Raw genomic sequence first — 20061 nt, 5'->3', positions numbered from 1 at the left:
CGTCTCATTCCTGGCAAAAAAGACAACAACGTATGGCCGCCCGTTACAGTGCCCAGCTCTCCTCCACTTTCTCCGCCATCTTAAAATTGGGCAGGGAAGACGAGGGAGTCAAATGCAGCGTTGCTTGGTCAACGGGCCTCCTTTCAACTGCCAAGTGTCCCGGAAGTCGAGTGAGGGAAGAGGAAGTCGAGTGAGGAGCTGCCACTTGGCCTTCATGGCAACAGCTGAGGGAGCTGGGCATATGCTGGCGGCAGGGAAGGTGGCGGGAGGCTGAGGCACAGGCCGTTTCTCGGGCTCCCTCGTAGCTTTTTCGCTCTGCGTGACGGGAGCCGACCGGCCCGCCTGCCTCTCCGCTTGTACCGCAAGGGTGCCTGTCCTTCGAGCTGCGAGTCCGAGGGACGGGAGGCAGCCTCCAGGGGTTGGTTCGGGGCCTCCGAGCCTCTCCGCGGAGACAGCGGGCGGACGGGGCCTTTGGGGGAGTTTGCGGCGTCCCAGGCGCGCAGGTGTCTCGCTGGGTCTCGGCCTGTTGCGGGCGCGGGAGGAGGCGCCGCTGTCCCGCTCGCTGCTTCATGCGGCCCCTGAGGCTGTTTCCCCTTCCGCAGCCGGGAAGGCGAATCCTCTCGTGAGTCGGAGCCCCTGCGAGCAGCTCGGCCGAGGAGCAGAAGCCAGCCATGGATGACTTCTTGTCGATCAGCTTGCTCTCCCTGGCTATGCTGGTTGGCTGCTACGTGGCCGGGATCATCCCTTTGGCGGTGAACTTTTCCGAGGTAAGGAGGAGGCTCCCGCGTAACTGTCCGTCCGCTTCTGTAAGGGAGATGCGCAAGAGCGAGTTCGTCTGGTGTATGTGTGTGATTGAGAGAGACAGATAGACAGAACCGTCTGCTTTTTCAAAAAGAGTCTGCTAAGTGTGTGTGTGTGTGGTGGCAAATGTTGGTAAAGGTAAGTACCTTTAACATTTGTACTGTGTGGCTTGGTTTGTATAGCTTGCAGAAATGTCTTGTGAGATCCAAATTACTGAGAACTCGGTATTCTTTATACTAAAAATGTTGATATATTTTTTATCATTTCGTTATTGTCCTTTACTGGTAACTCAAACCTGAACAAGGAAACTTTTTCCCATAACCTCTACCTGTTGCCTCACATCTGTCATTTGACAGAGTATCTCTGATTCTTCTTATCTTATATGTAAAAAAATAAATGCATACATAGCATTAGGGTTGTGTTGTGATAAAAACTTCCTGAAAAATACTTTTTGAAGCTTCCATAGTGTTTTTTTTGGGGGGGGGGTGAAATTTGATGCTAAAGGTGTACAAGACAAACAAACAAACACCCAATGTTTCATGTATTAAAGGCAGTACTTGAGTTCTTATATGGGCTTTCATTTCTTCAGAAATGGCAGCATATTTAAAGGAAGCATATATGCTAAATATCACTATTAGAAAATATTTCTATAATATGCGGCAACTACTGTACTGTGTGAAACATGAATGGCACAGTTGCTTTTGGATACTTTTTACTGTACTATAATTTTTTCTGGGTGGGAGAATTGACTGTAAAGTGCTGAGCTATAACAAGTAATTTGAAAATATTGCTGGTTTAGAACAAGTACAGTGGTGCCTCGCAAGACGAAAATAATTCGTTCCGCAAGTCTTTTCGTCTTGCTATGTTTTTCGTCTTGCGAAGCACGGTCCGTCGCAACTGCGCCTCTTCAAGCGGCTTTAAGAAAAAAGCGCAAGACGTTTTCGTCTTGCAAAGCAAGCCCATAGGGAAATTCGTCTAGCGAAGCAACGCAAAACCAAAAAACCCTTTCGTCTAGCGAGTTTTTCGTCTTGCACCACTGTAGTTGGAGTAGGCAGCTTCCTTAGTTGTGTAACTTTTGTAGTGAATAGCACCTTTTCAGCTTATTGCAAGCTAATTGCAAGTTTTTCCAGAAATCTTGGAAGTACTGTACCTTTGGGCCACAGTGGCTGAGGAGCTATGTATTTGGAAGATGATGTTATATTTTTCTACATGGCTGGTTAAATAAAAGCCTGGTTTGTTCAGTTCCTAATTCCACTGCTGGAAGCCTCTTCTGGATCTCAGTCCCTTATGCAAACAGAAGGAGCCATTCTACCAACTTGCTTAAGCAAGCTAGGGCGGTGTGATACATTAATATTAAGTGGTGCTCATATTGGAAATGCTCAAAATGGGTTTTTTAAGCACTGCACATTTGTTATGTGTATGTGGTCCAGAGACCTCTTGATCGACTATCGCTTCCTGCAGTGTATGCCCACATTAGATTTTGGAGATTTGTAGGGTTTCTGTAGATAGCTGTGTGAATCAGTCCTTGGTAAAATGCCAGTTCAAATACATGTATTCAGAGTTGCACTATGCGGTTTCTCTTTTTTAAATAGTTATTTGCATTTTTGCTTTCCTGTTTTGCCAATGTGAAAGGCAATGAGAGGAGACCCACCCTTGCTTTCTAGCTTAGAGCTGGCAAGAAGTGACACTGCAATTGTACTGTGTTTCAGAAGGCTATGCTGCTCCAAGCTACAAGCAAAAGTTGGGATAGCCATTTTTGTGGTAAGGTGTGTAAAGTGCCACCACTGCCCATCACAAAAAGCCCCAGACTGATTCTCCAGCTCCAGAGTTTAAGGTTGGGGTTGGCAGTGGGCAGGCAAGACGCTTGAAGTGCCACATCTGGCTAGCACCAAAACAAGTTTCTGTTACCCTCTCCCAATTCTAATATCAAGAGTTCAGGTGTATATTTGAGCAAACAATATCTATCCAAAAATTATTTGTGTGTCATAAATTTGGTTCTTATGAAATATTCATTCTGAATTTTATTTGCAGGAAAGGTTGAAGCTGGTCACAGTCCTTGGTGCTGGACTTCTTTGTGGAACTGCCTTGGCTGTCATTGTGCCTGAAGGAGTACATGCACTTTATGAAGATATCTTGGAGGGTGAGAAAACAACACTATTATTCTGGTGCAGAGTATGTGGGTTAAACGAGGTAAATGTTAGGTGCACTAGTAGCTGGTTGACTGACCAAACCCAAAGAGTACTCATTAATGGTTCCTTGTCATCCTGGAAAAAAGTGACAAATGGGGTGCCGCAGGGTTCTCTCCTGGGCCCGTTGTTGTTCAACGTCTTTATAAACGACTTGGATGAAGAAATTGAGGGGATGCTCATCAAATTTGCAGATGACACCAAACTGGGAAGGGTAGCAAATGCCACAGAAGACAGCATCAGAATTCAAAATGACCTTAACAGATTGGGACAAATGTAAGGTTCTGCACTTAGGTAGGAAGAACCAGATGCAAAAATATAGGATGGAGGACCTCTGGCTTACTAGCAGAACATGTGAAAAGGATCTAGGGGTCTTGGTGGACCACAAGCTTAACATGAGTCAACAGTGTGATGCAGCAGTAAAACAAGCTAATGCTATTCTAGGCTGCATCAACAGAAGTATAGTCTCCAGATCATGGGAAGTAATAGTACCACTGTGTTCTGCCTTGGTCAGACCACACCTGGAATACGGTGTCCAGTTCCGGGCACTACAGTTCTGGGCCGTGTTCAGAAAGTGGTGGTGGGGGATGAGTGTTCAGACCACTGGGCCCTCACTTGTGGGGTGCCTCAGGGTTCCGTCCTCTCCCCCATGCTATTTAACATCTATATGAAGCCGCTGGGAGAGATCATCAGGGGGTTTGGACTGGGTGTTCATCAATATGCAGATGATACCCAGCTCTACCTCTCTTTCAAATCAGAACCAGTGAAGGCGGTGAAGGTCCTGTGTGAGTGCCTGGAGGCGGTTGGAGGATGGATGGCGGCTAATGGATTGAAGTTGAATCCTGACAAGACAGAAGTACTGTTTTTGGGGGACAGGGGGCGGGCTGGTGTGGAGGACTCCCTGGTCCTGAATAGGGTAACTGTGCCCCTGAAGGACCAGGTACGCAGCCTGGGAGTCATTTTGGACTCACAGCTGTCCATGGAGGCGCAGGTCAATTCTGTATCCAGGGCAGCTGTCTACCAACTCCACCTGGTACGCAGGCTGAGACCCTACCTGCCCGCGGACTGTCTCGCCAGAGTGGTGCATGCTCTGGTTATCTCCTGCTTGGACTACTGCAATGCACTCTATGTGGGGCTACCTTTGAAGGTGACTCGGAAACTACAACTAATCCAGAATGCGGCATCTAGACTGGGGGCGGCCGCCGAGACCACATAACACCGGTCTTGAAAGACCTACATTGGCTCCCAGTACGTTTCCGAGCACAATTCAAAGTGCTGGTGTTGACCTTTAAAGCCCTAAACAGCCTCGGCCCAGTATACCTGAAGGAGCGTCTCCACCCCCATCGTTCTGCCTGGACGCTGAGGTTCAGCGCACAGGGCCTTCTGGCGATTCCCTCATTGCGAGAAGCAAAGCTACAGGGAACCAGGCAGAGGGCCTTCTCGGTAGTGGCGCCCGCCTTGTGGAACGCCCTCCCATCAGATGTCAAAGCGATAAATAACTACCTGACATTTAGAAGACATCTTAAGGGACTTCCGGGTTGGCGCCATCGCCGAATGGCGGACTCCCTCCGAGCTCCGGAGGGAGTCTGCTCGGCAGGGGCTGGGTCCTACCGCGCCGGTGACGCGGGGACCCTTAAAAACCACGGGCACGGAGCCCGTGGACATGGGTGACTCGGCTGGCACCGCTAGCGCCCTCCCGACTTGTGAAGGAGCCTTTTTAAAGGCTTCGGATTGGGTGCCGGGGAGTGGCGTGGTGCTGTGAGTCCTCTGCTTTCCCTGCCGAGCGAAGCCGCATGCCATTCGACGGAGAGCGCTGACTTCTTCCATTGAAAATTCGGATTATCAACAACAACCCGTGAGTAATTGGGAAATCGGGTTCAAAAGGAGAAAAAAAGAATTTTTTTTCGAATTCGGCACGAGTGGGGGTGATCCAAAAAGGAAGTCAATCCCCCCCTATTGTAAACATGCTAAAACAAGGCCCGGGTAACCAAGGTCGAAAGAGAAGCATATTCTTGATAAAAATCTTTAATTCCACGATGGGAAATTATAAGAACTGTGCTGGAGGAGAAGAGTGGAGGGTGAGAAAGAAAATGTAACCCCCCCTGGGAACCGGGGTGATTTGCAGAGCCTGGTGAAGAGAGACGGAGACTTTGACAGCTGTCAAAGTAGCTGTCAAAGTTGGAGAATATAAAGAGGACTTGGTTATGGGGACTTTGCTGGTTAACTTTGCTACAATTTGGATATAAACTGTCAAAAACAAGGAACAACAACTTGACTTTTGGATTAGAGGAAACAAAGTTACTACAATCCCCCTAGAGGGGTTTCGGGACATTACAAGAAGGGTCGTAAGTGGAAAAATACTCCGGGATTCGCACAGGACTTGTTATCTTCTGGGAAAGCTGCAAAACTGAAACAGTATTTTGTCTACAGAGGTGTTTACATTAAAGGAGACAATAGAATTTGCTATTGAAGAAAGGAAGGGACTGGACGTAAGTTTTTGTTCCTGAACAACAATAACCTCTGTAGAGGCACCAGATTTCTGAATTAGAACGTTTTAGCAGCTGAACAGGACAAGAAACCTGAGAAATAATAAAGAACAAAGGACTGACTACGACATGGAAAGAACAATGGGCGGAGTGGTAAAGATAAAGGGAATTAAAGGCCTTTTTTAGATTGGACGTTTGAAGTTAAACATCATTAAAATAAATAAACTAAAAGAAAACCGGCAAGGTGGAATTGGGGAGAAATCTGGCCATGGAATTGAGATCTCCAGGCTGACAACATACAGACTGATGGACATAGGGAATTCAAACCGGGGAAGGGGGGGGAGAGATTTGGAATCCAAAGGCTGTGTAACTATTTTTCAAATCTTTTTCTTGCTTTTATTTTCTATATCTTTATATAACTCTTGTATATCATTTTATTTTGATTGGATGTGTTTAAAAAAGGGAATTCGTGGAAGGAAACTGGGGTGGATCTTGGGGAAAAATCTTTTTTTCTTTTTCTGTTAATGATGTGAGATGGTGGTAAGATTGTATAATTCAAATTGGATAGTGGGGTAAACAAATTAAGTTTTAAATTGGGAGCGAGAGCTTGTAGAACCAAATTAATGAAAGGGGAATACAGTTGGGAGGGGGAGGGGGGAGTCCCAGAAAGTTGGTAAGGAAAGTAAGGTTTTAAGTATATTTTATTTTTTATTTTTCTTTGTATTTCTATATTTCTTGGAAACTTTAATAAATATGATTAAAAAAAAAATAGAAGACATCTTAAGGCATCCCTGTTCAGGGAAGTTTTTAATCTGTGATATTTTACTGTATTTTTGGTTTCTATGGAAGCCGCCCAGAGTGGCTGGGGAAAGCCAGCCAGATGGGCGGGGTACAAATAATAAATTATTATTATTATTATTGCCTTCCTAAAGTGCCTTGGTGCAACCTGAAGCCTGTGTTACACATAAAAGAGTATTTTGAATGTCTGCTGCCTCCTTCTACATCCCATTTTTAGATTCTTACCAGATATAGACACAGATGTTTTTTTCATCAGACAGCCTCACCAAACCCCACCCAAGCCATCTGGAGAACTCAAAACCTTGCACACCATTTTGCAACATTTGAGTTGGCCTAATAAAGAAATTACCCTAATAAAGTTTTTGGCATTCCGCTAATAGGGTACCTTTGCCTTAGATGAATGCTTCACTTTCCAATTGTTAATCATTTGGAAACAGATACATCCACCCTGCAAATAATCTCCTTAACTGTCTCCTCTTTCTGTTTACTAACTCTTTCCATCTGGAAAATGTGATGCAGCTCAGAGAGCTGGGGAGGCGGATGACTGAGCCATGTTGGTGTTACATCCTGGGGCAGCCTTTTTCAACCTAGGGTCCCCAGATGTTGTTGGACTACAACTCCCATCATCCCTAGCTAGTAGAGCCAGTGGTTAGGGAAGATGGGAGTTGTAATCCAACAACATCTGGGAACCCAAGGTTGAGAAAGGCTCCCTGGACATATAATAATCTCTTCCTGGGATATAAAGAACACCACATAGCTATCCTGATTACCTCATATGCTATAGAGAATTTGGTTATCATTGCAATACTCTATTTCCAAAAGCAGGAAAGAGTGCTTTGGGACTAGTAGGGCAACAAATTGTTTACCAACTTTGACAATTAAAAATAAGTTGGGAATGTAACGTTTGAGGCTTCTGTGTTATAACTCCAGATTGTCCTGTTTTTGTTTCTTCTAGCAAAGCACCACCCAGCTAGCGAGACTCAAAAGACGGTTGAATCAGAAAAAGCGGCAGATGTGCCCGTAGTACATGACCATGTCCACAGCCATGACCATTCAAGGTTACATGCTTATATTGGTGTTTCCCTGGTCCTTGGGTTTGTCTTTATGCTTCTGGTAGATCAGATTGGCAGTTCTCATGTCCACGCTACAGATGGTAAGTCTTAACTTTTATGGACACATAACCAGAATAAATGACGAGGGCCTTGAAATATTCAAGTAACTGAATGAATATTCTGGTATTCACTCTTAAGTAAAACAATTTGTTATACACTCACTGATGTAAAGAAAATGTTTCATAATATGCCAGATTTTTACAGTTAAACAAAAAAGTACACAGTATGACAGCTCGGTTTTAAAGTACTGGGTAAATGCAGTCTTAATTCAGGAAATAATAGCAATCAGTAAAAATGCAGCTACTCGTATTTTATTTATTTTAATAAATTTATATCCCACTTTTCAGGAAATGCTAAACAAACAAATAACAAAAAGTATATGAAACAGTCCAATGAAACACAGAAAATTGATTTAAAAATCCATAGATAAAATACTAGAAACAACAAGCAGCAATTAATATATATATCCAGGGCCAGTTGCAGCAAACAGACCCATCACATAAAAGCAAGAATAGAATGGGCAATAGGAAAACTGAAGTTTAATGTCTTTCAAAGCTTTTTGGAATATTCCACCTTCCCTTAATTCTAAACATAATCTGAAATAAAGAAACAGGTGACCTTTTAAGAAGTTGTAGTTTGGTTTCAGTTGAAAAGTTGTGCTTTAATGCCTGCAATATTTTTCTTTAGGGTTCTCGTCCTACTTATTTGTATCTTATTTGCTTAAGATTCTTTAATTATTTCAGACCCAGAAGCAGCAAGGTCTGGCAATTCAAAAATTACTACCACACTGGGACTAGTTGTTCATGCTGCAGGTAGGTTACTGTTTTTCATTTCTGCATAATGCCAAAGACATCATATATTGTCAGGTCACCTGGGTTAGAATTAGGGTTGCTTTGCTAAATGTGACACGAGTAATTAATCCTTTGTATCATGCTTGCTATAGCCAGCTCCAGGCTAACTGAACATTATCTTGTATTGGATAGGAGAGGGGAGAGAGAAGACTTTCATAAAGCTCAAGGAGATGTACCTAGTGGGGACATGCAATTCAGTGCATAAGCAAGAAGCATCACATTTGCTTTTAATTAAAAGTTTTTTTCTGAGGGGTGGGGGAAGCTTCTGGTTCAGGTCTCTGGAGTGGAATAAGAGGTGTGTTGGTTCGCTTGTTCCTTGCGTAAATTGGTCCCAGTAAGCCTTCAATCAATGGGTGAGTTCACTTTTGTGTGGTTTGTTTTTTCCCATCCTCATTAAGCTGATGGTGTTGCCTTGGGTGCGGCTGCTTCCACATCTCAGACCAGTGTCCAGTTAATAGTGTTTGTTGCGATTATGTTACATAAGGTAAGTTTTGAGTCTCAAACCTTTACATATTTCTTGTTTGCTTGTTAAATTTGCTACAGTTCTATAGCGCCTTTCATCTGAGCATCACAGGGCAGTTTACAACACAAAAATGTGTAAGATAGTAACAAACAAAAACAATACCCGCCACAGTTTAAAAGGCCATAGATTGGCTCATTAGCCAAAGGCTCATTATTTTTGCCTGGTGCCTAAAGATAGATAACGAAGACACCAGGCAAGCCTCCCTGGGGAGAGCATCCTACAACGGAGCCACCACAGAAAGGGCCCGTTCTCATTTTGCTGCCCCCTGGACCACTCATAGAGGAGGCCTCAGATGATGAGCACAAGGTCCAGATCTGATCATATGGCAAGAAAAGGTCCTTAAGGGACTGCAGTCCTGAGCCATATAAGGTTTTACTTCAAAACCAGCACTTTGAATTGGGCCCAGAAACTAATTGGCAGCTAGTGCAATCGGACCAGGATTGGCACTATATGCTGAAGCTATCTTGTCCCGGAGAGCAACCCGCCTCTGAATTCTGCATCAGCTGAAATTTCTGAACCATCTTCAGAGGAAGTCCCATGTATAACGCAATGCAATAATCTACATATTTCACTATCTGCTGTTAGGCATTTGAAATTGTAACAGAAATTCTCTCTGGTTGTATAAATTTTGATTCAATAAACTATGTGTGTCTTAAGACATCCACACATTTTCTTAATTTTTCTTTAGTTGGCATACAATTATATATTGCATCCTAGTAGTAAATATATGCATTTAAGTGTGTGGTATCTGACATCTTTCTGATAGCCTAGGACGGGAAAGGAGTGATAAAAGGTTGAAATCAGAGTCCTTTCCCTGTGAGGAAAGAGTCATTTTAACTTATTTTAAAAAGCAGAAAAGGGATGTCATGCTAAATGGTTCTAAATCTATGAGTTGAGAATTTCCCCACTGTACTCCAGGTCACATAGTGAAACTTCCTTGTTGGTAAGTTAGGAATAGAAGTGCATTTTCCAGCAGAAACTTGTGATTTGATGCTGCTTTGAACTTAATAAATATAAAAATGAAGGTGGAAAAGACCATTTATAGCCTACTTAATGTGATTTTGATGATTATGCAAACCTTTGAGCTGTGAAGTGCTAATAGCATGCTTTTTGAAAGGTAGTTTGTAAATCTAATAAGTAAAAATGAGCCGCTTGTAGTACACCTCATGCTCAGAATAACCATAAATGCAGAGAAAGCTACACACAGCATGGCTACAGGCTAGTAGCAGTGTGGCTAGCTGAACATTTAATTTTGCATGAGCAGAAAGAGGGGTGTCACTTTCTTTTGTATTTGTACATAAGAGTTTGGTTGACTGTTTTTTATCTTATAGGCACCAGCTGCTTTTGGTCTTGTTTCCTTTCTAATGCACGCTGGTCTTGAACGGAATCGAATCAGGAAGCACTTGCTGGTTTTTGCACTTGCAGCCCCTGTTCTGTCAATGGTGACTTACCTGGGACTAAGCAAGGTAAATATTTCAGGTCTAACTTTCCAGAATACTGATTAATAGCTGAGGAGCATGGCCAGTGTTTAATCAACTCCTCAGAAGTGCTCTATCTACTCCTTTTGTCACTTTTATTTGTGAGCCGCTTAACACACTACCATCCAGTTAGTCTTACAGCTGAAAAAATAGCAGTATGTCTACATGACTGGTATTTTTTAAAAACTGCACAGTAACTAAAAACATAATGGATCTTATATGGAATGAAGGGGATGCCCTTGTGGAGAAAGGTAGAGTGGAAACAATTTCTGCTGATTCTGCCTTTCTTTTTTGCCTCCTGAAAAGTTGATTGGGGAGGGGGGTTAAGAATAAACTAGGTTCTTTTATCTGTTTAGATGTTTAGCATAAATGAGATTCAGAAGCTCTAGAGAGAGAGGCAGCCACAACCAATACGTATTGGAATGATTCTATCACATTGCTTTATTGATTAACAAACATAACATATAACAAGATGAGGGAACATTCACTCAGTCAAACACACACACACGCATACACACTCAACTCTCTCTTCACCAGAAGTTCTAGTAAGAGTTATGGGTGGCAGACTTCAGGATCCCAGTCCGGCACACAGCTTAGTCCGAGACGGTCTAATCTTATATGCTCTTCTCGTTGTGCATCTGAATCTCATATTCCTGAGTGAATGTTCCTGGCAGTCCTTAGCATGTTCATGGCACATTGTAATACTTATTGTTTGTACTTGATCTTCTGTAACTTCTGGCACAGTACAATACTCATTGTTTGTAACTAGCATTGCATGGCCGGCCTTTCACGCTTCCTTGCAGGTGTGGTACTTTTTGCCAGAACATGAACATCCCATCTTTGATCAACACAGTTCAGAAATAGTTCATTAAAGCATCCAATTTGGGTGATGGCCTTCAGCCAATCTTGTGGCTCATTCAAAGCACGCCATTCATGTCAGGATAACCGCCTAGAACAGTATGGGAAATGGTAATTTAAGGATGATTGGGTAGAAATTAACTGCCCCCACCCCCAGCAGGCACCTCCACAGGATTAGAGTCCCTTCTGCAACTGGCAGGAGCCCTTTACCCACAGAAGAGCATGTCTAGAACCAACTTTGTTAATGGTTCCTTGTGCAGACATGCTTTGAATGAAAACCATTGTTTGGCTATTTATTTCATAAAATTTATACATTGCTTGATTGTAAAAAACAAACAAACAAACACCCTCAAAGTGGTTTACAAAGATTATAAAGCAATAAACGTCAGTGAAAACAACTATTCAAAACATTGAATAAAATAAAATCAGCAGTAAACTAAAAACCAGTTAAAACACACATCAATATACTATATATATGACATATCTGGGTAGGCTGTTTGAACAAAAATTTTTTTAGCAGAAGCTGAAAAAAGGGCAAGCCTGCTGGTGTCAGCTGCCTGGTGTCAGTAGGCAGGGAGTCAGTCCCAAAGTGTATGTGCTGCCACACTAAATACAGAAGAGGTAGTATGTGGCACCTGTAACAGCACTAGTTCCATATACTGAAGTGTTTGAGTGGAGTGCAACAAGTGCAGAATAAAGATCACTTCAAAGTCAAGCAACATTATCCTCAAAGTGTGTAACCAGTTAGTCACAGAAGGTTTTTGAAAGAGGTCCCTCCCACACCAGGGAGTCAGTAACTTCCAGACTGTCCAAAATAACTGCTACCGACTGCAAGAGGATGCAATGCAAGCTGCAAAAATGAGCTTTTTTTGCAGCTCGCACTGCCACATGGTAGGCATAGTTACGTGTTTGATCAGCTTCACATCAGGGCTTGAGCCATTTGCGCTCAGGTCTTCATCCAACTTGTTCTGTAGCCTGGAGCTTCTCAGAATACCAAAGGGCTGCTTGGGCTCCACAACGCTAGAAAGGACGCATGGGAATGTTTGTGCCAACCACACGTTTCATTGCACAATTCCATAGCGAGATGAAGAATCGTTAGCTTTCTCCACTGGAAAATCCCCCAGAGCGTTCAGGAACACATCAGTTTCCATCCGTCTCTGAGTGCAGGCCATCTGAGTGGGCCCACCACCCTTACAGGGGGGAAATTATGATTTCATAATCAATATTATGTTAACCATCTGTAGGCATTCTGTTTTTGCAATGACTAGTGCATGTGCATTAAAGATAATAATCTTTAGGGGGCAATGAGGGAAGATAGCTGTAAAGGTAGCTTGGTTTTTTGATTGCAGAAATCCTTTTAGGTCAACATTAACCTTTCTTCAGAGTTGACTTCTTCCGTGGAATAAGTTACAAGCATTATTAAAAGATCAACTCTGTGTTTTCTCTCCCTTGCCACCCTCTTCTTTTACAGAGCAGCAAACAAGCACTTTCAGACGTCAATGCCACTGGAGTCGCCATGCTTTTTTCTGCTGGAACTTTTCTTTATGTTGCCACAGTTCACGTTCTCCCTGAAGTGGGCGGAATGGGACATAGCCACAAACCTGACTCTACTGGAGGCAAAGGACTCAGTCGCCTGGAGGTGGCAGCATTAGTTCTTGGCTGCCTGATTCCTCTGATTCTGTCCATTGGACACCAGCATTAAAGGTCTGAAGTGCATCAATCTTCTCCTCAGTCTCTGATGTGAGCAGCAATCTGGTGTGTCAAGCTGCCCTTTTATCATTGTCTCTCTTACCCTGTTAACCACCCCATCTGTTTTAAGGAGTCAGAGAGACGCAAAGGAGGATTTCTGGGAAAGCTTGTTAGCATAGGAGATGATACTCTCGACAGCCGGATATAAATTCTGCATAACTTCCCTTTTCTGAAGATGTTTTAATTATGACTTCCTGCCCTATTCTCAGGGAAGTTGGAATTTAGAGATTCTATGGCAGATGATTTGGGAAGGACTTTGTGGCTCATCATGAAAGCATAATCAAAAGTATTCTATATGTCAGCATTCACAGCTGACCTCTTGACATTGGATGCTGCCTTCTGACATCTGGGACTAGTTTTCACCTCCAAGATTTTTCATGTGATAATGATGGCATAACTATCTTGGGAGATGCATCTGGTGAAGAAACATCAATGGGATAAAGTCCTAGAAAAGATCTGTACAAGTTAAACAGCTTGATAGGATTTTATATATTGCATTACTAGGAAGCACATCTATTGTGTCCCTTGAGTGTTATCATCTATATGGTAGAATCAAGGAGTCACATTGGGCTGAAAGTTAGGTGGTTCTGAGCACAGAGGGGTATGTGCTTATTGAAATGGACACTGTGCACATCTACAAAGGCTTATTCTGCTAAAATAGACTAAGGTAAGCACTGTTCATTAAGAGTGAAGGGTGCCTAAAGCATTTACCTATACAGAAGCAAGGACCTTAACATTTCTTGTTATTACAAACAAGAAACATTCTAAATTGTGAGCCTGTCTGAATTGAGCCTCCCTTTCTTTCTGAAATCTGATTCTGAAATATTTCAATCCAAAATATTTCAATCAGCATCGAGTGTAACTGCAATTCTGAAATGCAGTGCCTTTCCATGGAGAAGATCCTTCCTTTTGGCCTATAAACTTAACTTCATTGTGAAAGAAACTGTAGGAGTCATAGGGAGAATCCTAAAATATCTGAAAGTGTATGTACATTCTTGGTGCACAATTTTTACTTCAATTTGAAACCTTCACCTCCATTGTTCTTCAGTTAATGGTCATTTTATCTTAAAACACACACAAAACAAGATGAATTAGCAGTTTTTTGTAACACTGGTTATTCTACGTGACAAATGTTTCCCCATCTTTTCACAGCCCAGTAGCTCTTACAATTCTGATCGCTTCCATGCCTTCTTCGCATCCTGTAGTTGTTTGACATAGTATACTGGTATGATTCCTCATGAAGGTTTTGTTTTAATGGATGGTTCTTGCTTGCTGGTATTGTTTGGCATTGGTACAGCAGTGACAGTCAAAATCAAGATTTCACCAGGGATCTTTTTTTAAAAAAATTATATGAGGGCATTTAACATTAAAAATGTAAGTGAAAAATCCACACAGAATCAATATTGTATGTATCGTCTTTTCTGAAAGCTTATTATTGATCTACTTTAAAAGATCTCAGCAGGCCTCAGTGTAATCCATTCTACCAGGTGTAGCGTACCCAACTACGTAAGGGGATCCACTAGAAGCTTGAATAAAACACCTGTTGTTGCTTTTTGCCTACCTGGGACTGTAAGAACCCACAGCTGCTGGGTTTGTGCAACACAGGTTATATAGGCCCGCTTTAAAAAAGTAAAAATGCTTTTGTACTGATCAAGAGTCTCTTTTGAAGAAGAATCTCTTCTCTACGTTGAAAATAGAAATACTCTTAAATCTTGTAACAAAGAAAAGGTACGGACACCTGATATGTGAACCAAGATGTGCATGTCACATCTTCATCATTGATGACCAAAGGTAAGTTGGGCACAAGTATAATTAAAGGCTCAATTTGGCCTACTGTGGTGGGCAAGATGATGAGAAAGCTGTTCCTGAGCTGGCAGAGAGGAAAACCGCAAAAATGGGAACTTGTGGGTAAACGGCAAACTATCTGACATAGAAGCAATGGGTGTAGGAATGGGAATTGAACCACACTTAAAACAATTTTTCCTAGTATATTTAATATTTGAGAGTCAGTGTTGTGATGCTGGTATCTTGAAAATCCTGCTGTTGGCCAGAGTTGCCTTTAGCTGCTCATTACATTTTGGAAAATGGCTGGCAGCTGCCTATATTGGATCACTTTGTATTAATGAAAACAAGGACTGCCAGTTCTGCTATTCCTGTTCACTAACTTTTGGCCCATTATGCCACTGGTAGGATGCCTTCATTGGACTTCTGTCCTTGATTTATAGGTCTGTGTCTAGAGCATTTGGGACAGGATCTCGAATTATACTGTATACCTTTCACACTATTGAATTTTACTGTGTGCATCAATTTAAGAGCGAGAAGTCATAGAGGCAGTGTGTCAAGATCTTGTGAGGTTAGAATGTTGCCAGAAGCAACCTGATTTTCCACTCTGGCGATGAGGGGGTCTAGTTGCTTCATCTGCTAACTACCACAAGAAAAGTAAGTAGCAAAGAGGGGGGAATATTTACATTATTAACAGCAACCAGGTGTTTCTTCTCTTGTATCTGTGAGAATCCTAACTTTAAAGAATCTTCCAGATTGGTCATGGTAAATGTGGATTTATTTCAATCTTCACTTGAAATGAGGGCTTTGTAGTCTAGTTCTGCTCTTAGTTCTTAGTAGTAAAATACAAATTCCAATCTAGGCTTCGCAGTAGACTCCTAGGAGCCATAGACTGCTGAGGATAAAGGGATTTATTATTTGTAACTACTTACAAATTCATGTACTTCCATTATTCATGTCAGTTTTGGACTGAGTTGAAAGTGGAAATCAGTTTAAGATGAGCTCTATCTGTGTGCAACATTGTTTGGTCATTTAATTGGCTATCCTGCTTTCATTCACAAAACAGGGATGATCTCTTGCCTGAGTTAAACTTGTTTTATAACAGCTAAGAGGACAGCAGAGCAGACGTATCAAGGGAACACCAAATCTCCAAATGGTGGAAGGAAACTTCTCAGGATAACTGAAAATGATAATTTGAAACAGCAGGAAAAAATATTCAGCTGCTCAGAGGGCTCAACAACTCAAAACACTCAGAGCAAGCTTGCATTTGTAGCCATCTGTATTCAAATGGGGAAAACTTGAACTTGTGTATGTACTGTTGTTTTATGCTCTTTATGATGAACCACAGGAGACTTGGGTGGGGTGTGCTTACAGAGACATTTGAAAATTGAATGTCTATTTCAAAAGGAGATCAGCTTTTCTGTGCTTTGGCTATGTTTCTGAGCAGCTCGGACTTTGTGGGCACAGCTGTATACCTGATTCTGTGTACAAAAGTGTAATTTTAATGTTTTTCCCCCAAATCATTTGTACACATGAAATCATTCCATGGATGGCTGCCTTATTTTTGATTTTCCCCCCCACTTTGTGAACATTTTTAAAAATGTTGTTTTTATTATATTAAAATTTTTATTAGCTGCATTGCTAAAAGGAGTTGGCCTTATTTCATGTGAATAGTCTTGCTGTAGAGGTTTAGTAAGTCTCTCGTACTTCAGATGTGTGTGTAGCTTTTCTACCACATATTTCATTTCAAGTTGCGCTTGTGTTTGATCTTCTTTCTCCTTGAATAACAACCTTTATTTATTTATTTTTAAAAAGATTATACCCCTCTTTTTGGATTTCACGGGGTACACTCATAACAAAAATACAATGAAACCTATGAAATGGACTTCTAACAAATTGAAAACCATGCATAAGCAAACATTTTTGCCTGGTACCCCAAAAATCACAATTTTGATGTTTCATAGCCAGGGTGTTACTGTTAAAGCCCATTTGTTGTTGAATTTCCTACTTCCAATAAGAGAGGCATCTGGAGGAAGTTGTGTGTGCACTTTTATTCTGGTCAGGTTTCACACTAGTGCACAGTTCTCAGAGGGGTGGCCAATACCAAGTGTGGCTCTTGGGCTAACAGGGTTAGGAACCCCTGTCTTAAATGTTCATACTATGGACATAGACTTTGATTGTTTGGTAACTCCCATGGGGCTGAGGTTCTTAGAATTGTAGAGTTGGAAGGGACCCTGAGGATCATCTAGTCCACCCCCATGCAATACAGGAAGATGCAGCTGTCCTTTACGGGGATTTAACCTGCAACCTTGGCATTGCCACGCTTTAGCCAACCGAGCTATCTCCTGTTGTACATTGTTTTTTTCTGAAATTGCCCTTAGAGATGGGAGTGGAACCATCTCACAGTGATTTCCCCAACTCCTAAATTCTGATAGCTGTTTGGAAGGACTTTGAAGAACCATGCAGTCTAATGTGAGAGAATAAGCTTAGAGAAGTACTAGGGATGGCCCACACTGTTACCATTCCTAAACAGGTTTCTTCATAGGGTTTTTATTCTTTTTTTTTTAAAAAAAAAATCTTAAAGTTCTTTTATGAGAAATTTCAGTATTTTAAAATAATACATCTCCATTTCTAACTAATGTGTGCAATAATTTTTGAATTTGCTGCAGTTAGCTTAAAATGGTTTTAATGTTAGCTTATTGAGCAGCAACATATTTGTAGGGCACATTAAAATTTTGTGTGATACTGCATAGCGAACCTGCACTGACCAATCATTTGTAAACCCCTGGGAAACTGCCAAAATGTGTAGCAGAAATTGAGGAGTGCCGGTGCGGTGTAATGGTTAGAGTGCTGGACTACAATCTGGGAGACCTGGGTTCGAATCCTCACTCATCCATGAAGCTCCCTAGGTAGTCTTGGGCTAACCAGTGTCCCTCAGCCTAGCCTACCTCATAAGGTTGTTGAAAGGATAAAATGGGGAGGGGGAAAAACTGGAAGAGAAACAGTACAACCCATTATGTTGAGAAATGTGTATAAAAATTATGTGATTTTTGTGTTAATTTTTTTAAAAAATGCATATTAATGGGAGGATGGGGTGGGTTTTAGAGAAAACGCATGCAAAAGTAACAGTGATTTATTTAAAATAAAAAAATTCCTTCCAGTAGCACCTTAAAGACCAACTAAGTTAGTTCTTGGTATGAGCTTTCGTGTGCATGCACACTTCTTCAGATAGTGTGCTTGCACACGAAAGCTCATACTAAGAACTAACTTAGTTGGTCTTTAAGGTGCTACTGGAAGGATTTTTTTTATTTTGACTATGGCAGACCAACACGGCTACCTATCTGTAAGTGATTTATTTGTCCCTAGTTTCATGTGACTGTTGGCATAAGATGCTAACCCAGAGTAATGCTGGTTACTGCAAATAGAGGCCACAGTTCTAGACAGCAGTAGTGTTGTAGGAATGCTTAGTGTTTGCTTTTATTTCAAACCCCTCTATATGCTGCCCCTTCAGCCAGGGCCAGCCCACCCATAAGACAAGGTGGGGACTGCCTCAGGCATCAGGATCCTCAGGAGCAGCAGATCCAAGGAATGCATCGCCTGCTGCTGCAGTGGCAATGGGAGTTGTCCTGTGCTCCTTGGAGGCCAGATCCGTCTCACACACCAGGGGTCGGCAGCCTAAGGCCCATGAGCCAGCAGCCCACAGGGGCCGTTTAATTGGCCCACGAGCCACTCCTGAACCGAGCCACCTGCTTGGCGAGTCCCCGTGCACTGCACTAAACCAGCGCAGTGCAGCTCAAGGACTCGTTTCTTTGCACCAAAAATCGTGTCTGTGCATGCGCAGATGCCAAAAATTGCATTTGTGCAGACGCTGGAAATCACGGGCACGCAATCCGGCCCATGGAGGGATCTCTGCTGGAGTGAACCAGCCCAGGCAAGGTAAACCTTTCTGACCCGTGTCCCACACTGTGTCGCATTTATAGTGGTCTCTTGGCTAATGGGAGGCACTGCTGGTCTCCTCCCACCATTGTTCCTGATCTTTATCACCCCCCACCCCCCCACCTTCTTCCTGATGTAACTCTTCCCTCAACCCTTCTTCCCTGGCAGGGAAGTGTCGTTTTTGTGGCCTGCCTCGGGTGGCAAAATGCATTGGGCTAGCTGTGCCTTCAGCTCACTATTTCAAGGACAGTTTGCAGGGAAGTTGCCCCGCGAGTTCTCATTGCCGCCACTGAAAAATGAGCAAGCCACTTTTCCACTCAAAACCAAACTGGAAAGAAACTTTGGTTTTGAATGAGCCCAAATGTATTGAGCAGGTAATATTTTTTTGTTCTTGTGTTGCCAGTCAAAACCTAAAGCCAATGGATTTCTCCTGGCATCAGATAAAATAAAATGTGTCCTTTTGTTTTTCCTATTAATTTTGCCTGACCGTAATGCATCTTAACACAGTTGTAAAAGCCTGCCCCGCACTTGGCTTCCTTGCCTGCATCCACAAGGTGGAGTACATGGAAAAGAGAAGGTAGGGGTTGGGGGAGGTTTGGTCTTGCCATTGTCACACTTGCAGAAGCTAATAAGGTGGCATTGCAGGACCTTGGGATTTCTTTGCCGTGAGACCTTTAAACTCATCCTTTCCCAACTGCAACGTTGAAAATGGCCTTATCTCTCCATGCAACCATACAGATGAGTTTAAAGAGCATAGCTACCCTTATTCACATGCTCAGTAGACTACTGCTATATTTACTTTAGGACTGAAAATAGAGCCATTGCTCACCTTGTATGGGGAATGTTTGGAGCTTCGAAACATTTTAAAGAGAGCCTGGCCCCAGTGGGCAACAAAGCAGACAAGAAAACTGTCTACAGTAAGACGATACATTTTATTGAATTAAAATGCTGTGAATTTGCCCCACCAGCCAGCAAAAACAAAAATTTTAGCACCACTTCCAAAATGTGTTCAGACTTGGGATGCCTCCAGGCCGTCACAAGGCATTCAAACTCCTGCCAGAACTTTAGGTTTTCTTTTCCCCTTGTGCAACAAATCTGCTTTTAGAAAGAAAGAGACTTTTTGAAGTTGGGAAAGTGAAAGGGAAATGCATTTAAAAGTCTGGGGCGCACATCTGAGAAGCAAATCAGGGTAACTTCTCAATAAAGAGCAGAGGTAACCTAACCACATAAGCTTTGTGCAGGCAAATCAGGATGCTTGTTCAACAAACAGGTCATCTGGAGGGAGCCCTGAGACTTTAGCAGGTTTGGGGAGGGGGGCAAAGAGGGGCCGCTAAGGGTCTGTATTCATGCCCTTTCATACTGGTAATACATTGTATTTATTTACTTATGATATTTCTATACCACTTTATTCATGTCTCTAAGCAGTGTAGATTAAAAAATCCACTGAAAATTAATCGGCAAGGGATGCATGAATCAATTTCAGTTTCTCCAATCTTAAATT

At 42.4% G+C, this 20061-nt stretch overlaps 1 protein-coding gene across 2 annotated transcripts; it reads left to right on the top strand.

Moving 5' to 3' along the window:
* Nucleotides 1-30: 30 nt before the first annotated feature.
* Nucleotides 31-16271, top strand: SLC39A9 (solute carrier family 39 member 9). Of its 2 annotated transcripts, XM_081197966.1 has the most exons (8): nucleotides 31-190; nucleotides 603-767; nucleotides 2833-2941; nucleotides 7227-7424; nucleotides 8127-8195; nucleotides 8633-8718; nucleotides 10089-10223; nucleotides 12565-16271. In XM_081197966.1, the coding sequence occupies exons 2-8, from the start codon at nucleotides 672-674 to the stop codon at nucleotides 12793-12795; spliced, it is 924 nt and encodes a 307-aa protein (XP_081054092.1). In that variant the 5' UTR covers nucleotides 31-190; nucleotides 603-671; the 3' UTR covers nucleotides 12796-16271. The 2 variants fall into 2 exon arrangements, with proteins under 2 accessions (XP_081054092.1, XP_081054091.1); XM_081197965.1 differs by having other exon boundaries at nucleotides 31-767.
* Nucleotides 16272-20061: the final 3790 nt, after the last annotated feature.

This window comes from Podarcis bocagei, assembly GCF_964188305.1.
Source record: "Podarcis bocagei genome assembly, chromosome: 1".
NCBI lineage: Eukaryota > Metazoa > Chordata > Lepidosauria > Squamata > Lacertidae > Podarcis > Podarcis bocagei.
The sequence above is the reverse complement of the archived record's forward strand: the minus strand, read 5'-3'. Positions and strand labels throughout refer to the sequence as shown.

Bases quoted from the DNA above. Each gene is read 5' to 3' on its own strand.
- SLC39A9 (XM_081197966.1), top strand. From the start codon at position 672: ATGGATGACTTCTTGTCGATCAGCTTGCTCTCCCTGGCTATGCTGGTT. The intron at 2,942-7,226 runs GTGAGAAAACAA...TGTTTCTTCTAG, and splicing joins TTATGAAGATATCTTGGAGG to CAAAGCACCACCCAGCTAGC. The intron at 7,425-8,126 runs GTAAGTCTTAAC...TAATTATTTCAG, and splicing joins TCATGTCCACGCTACAGATG to ACCCAGAAGCAGCAAGGTCT.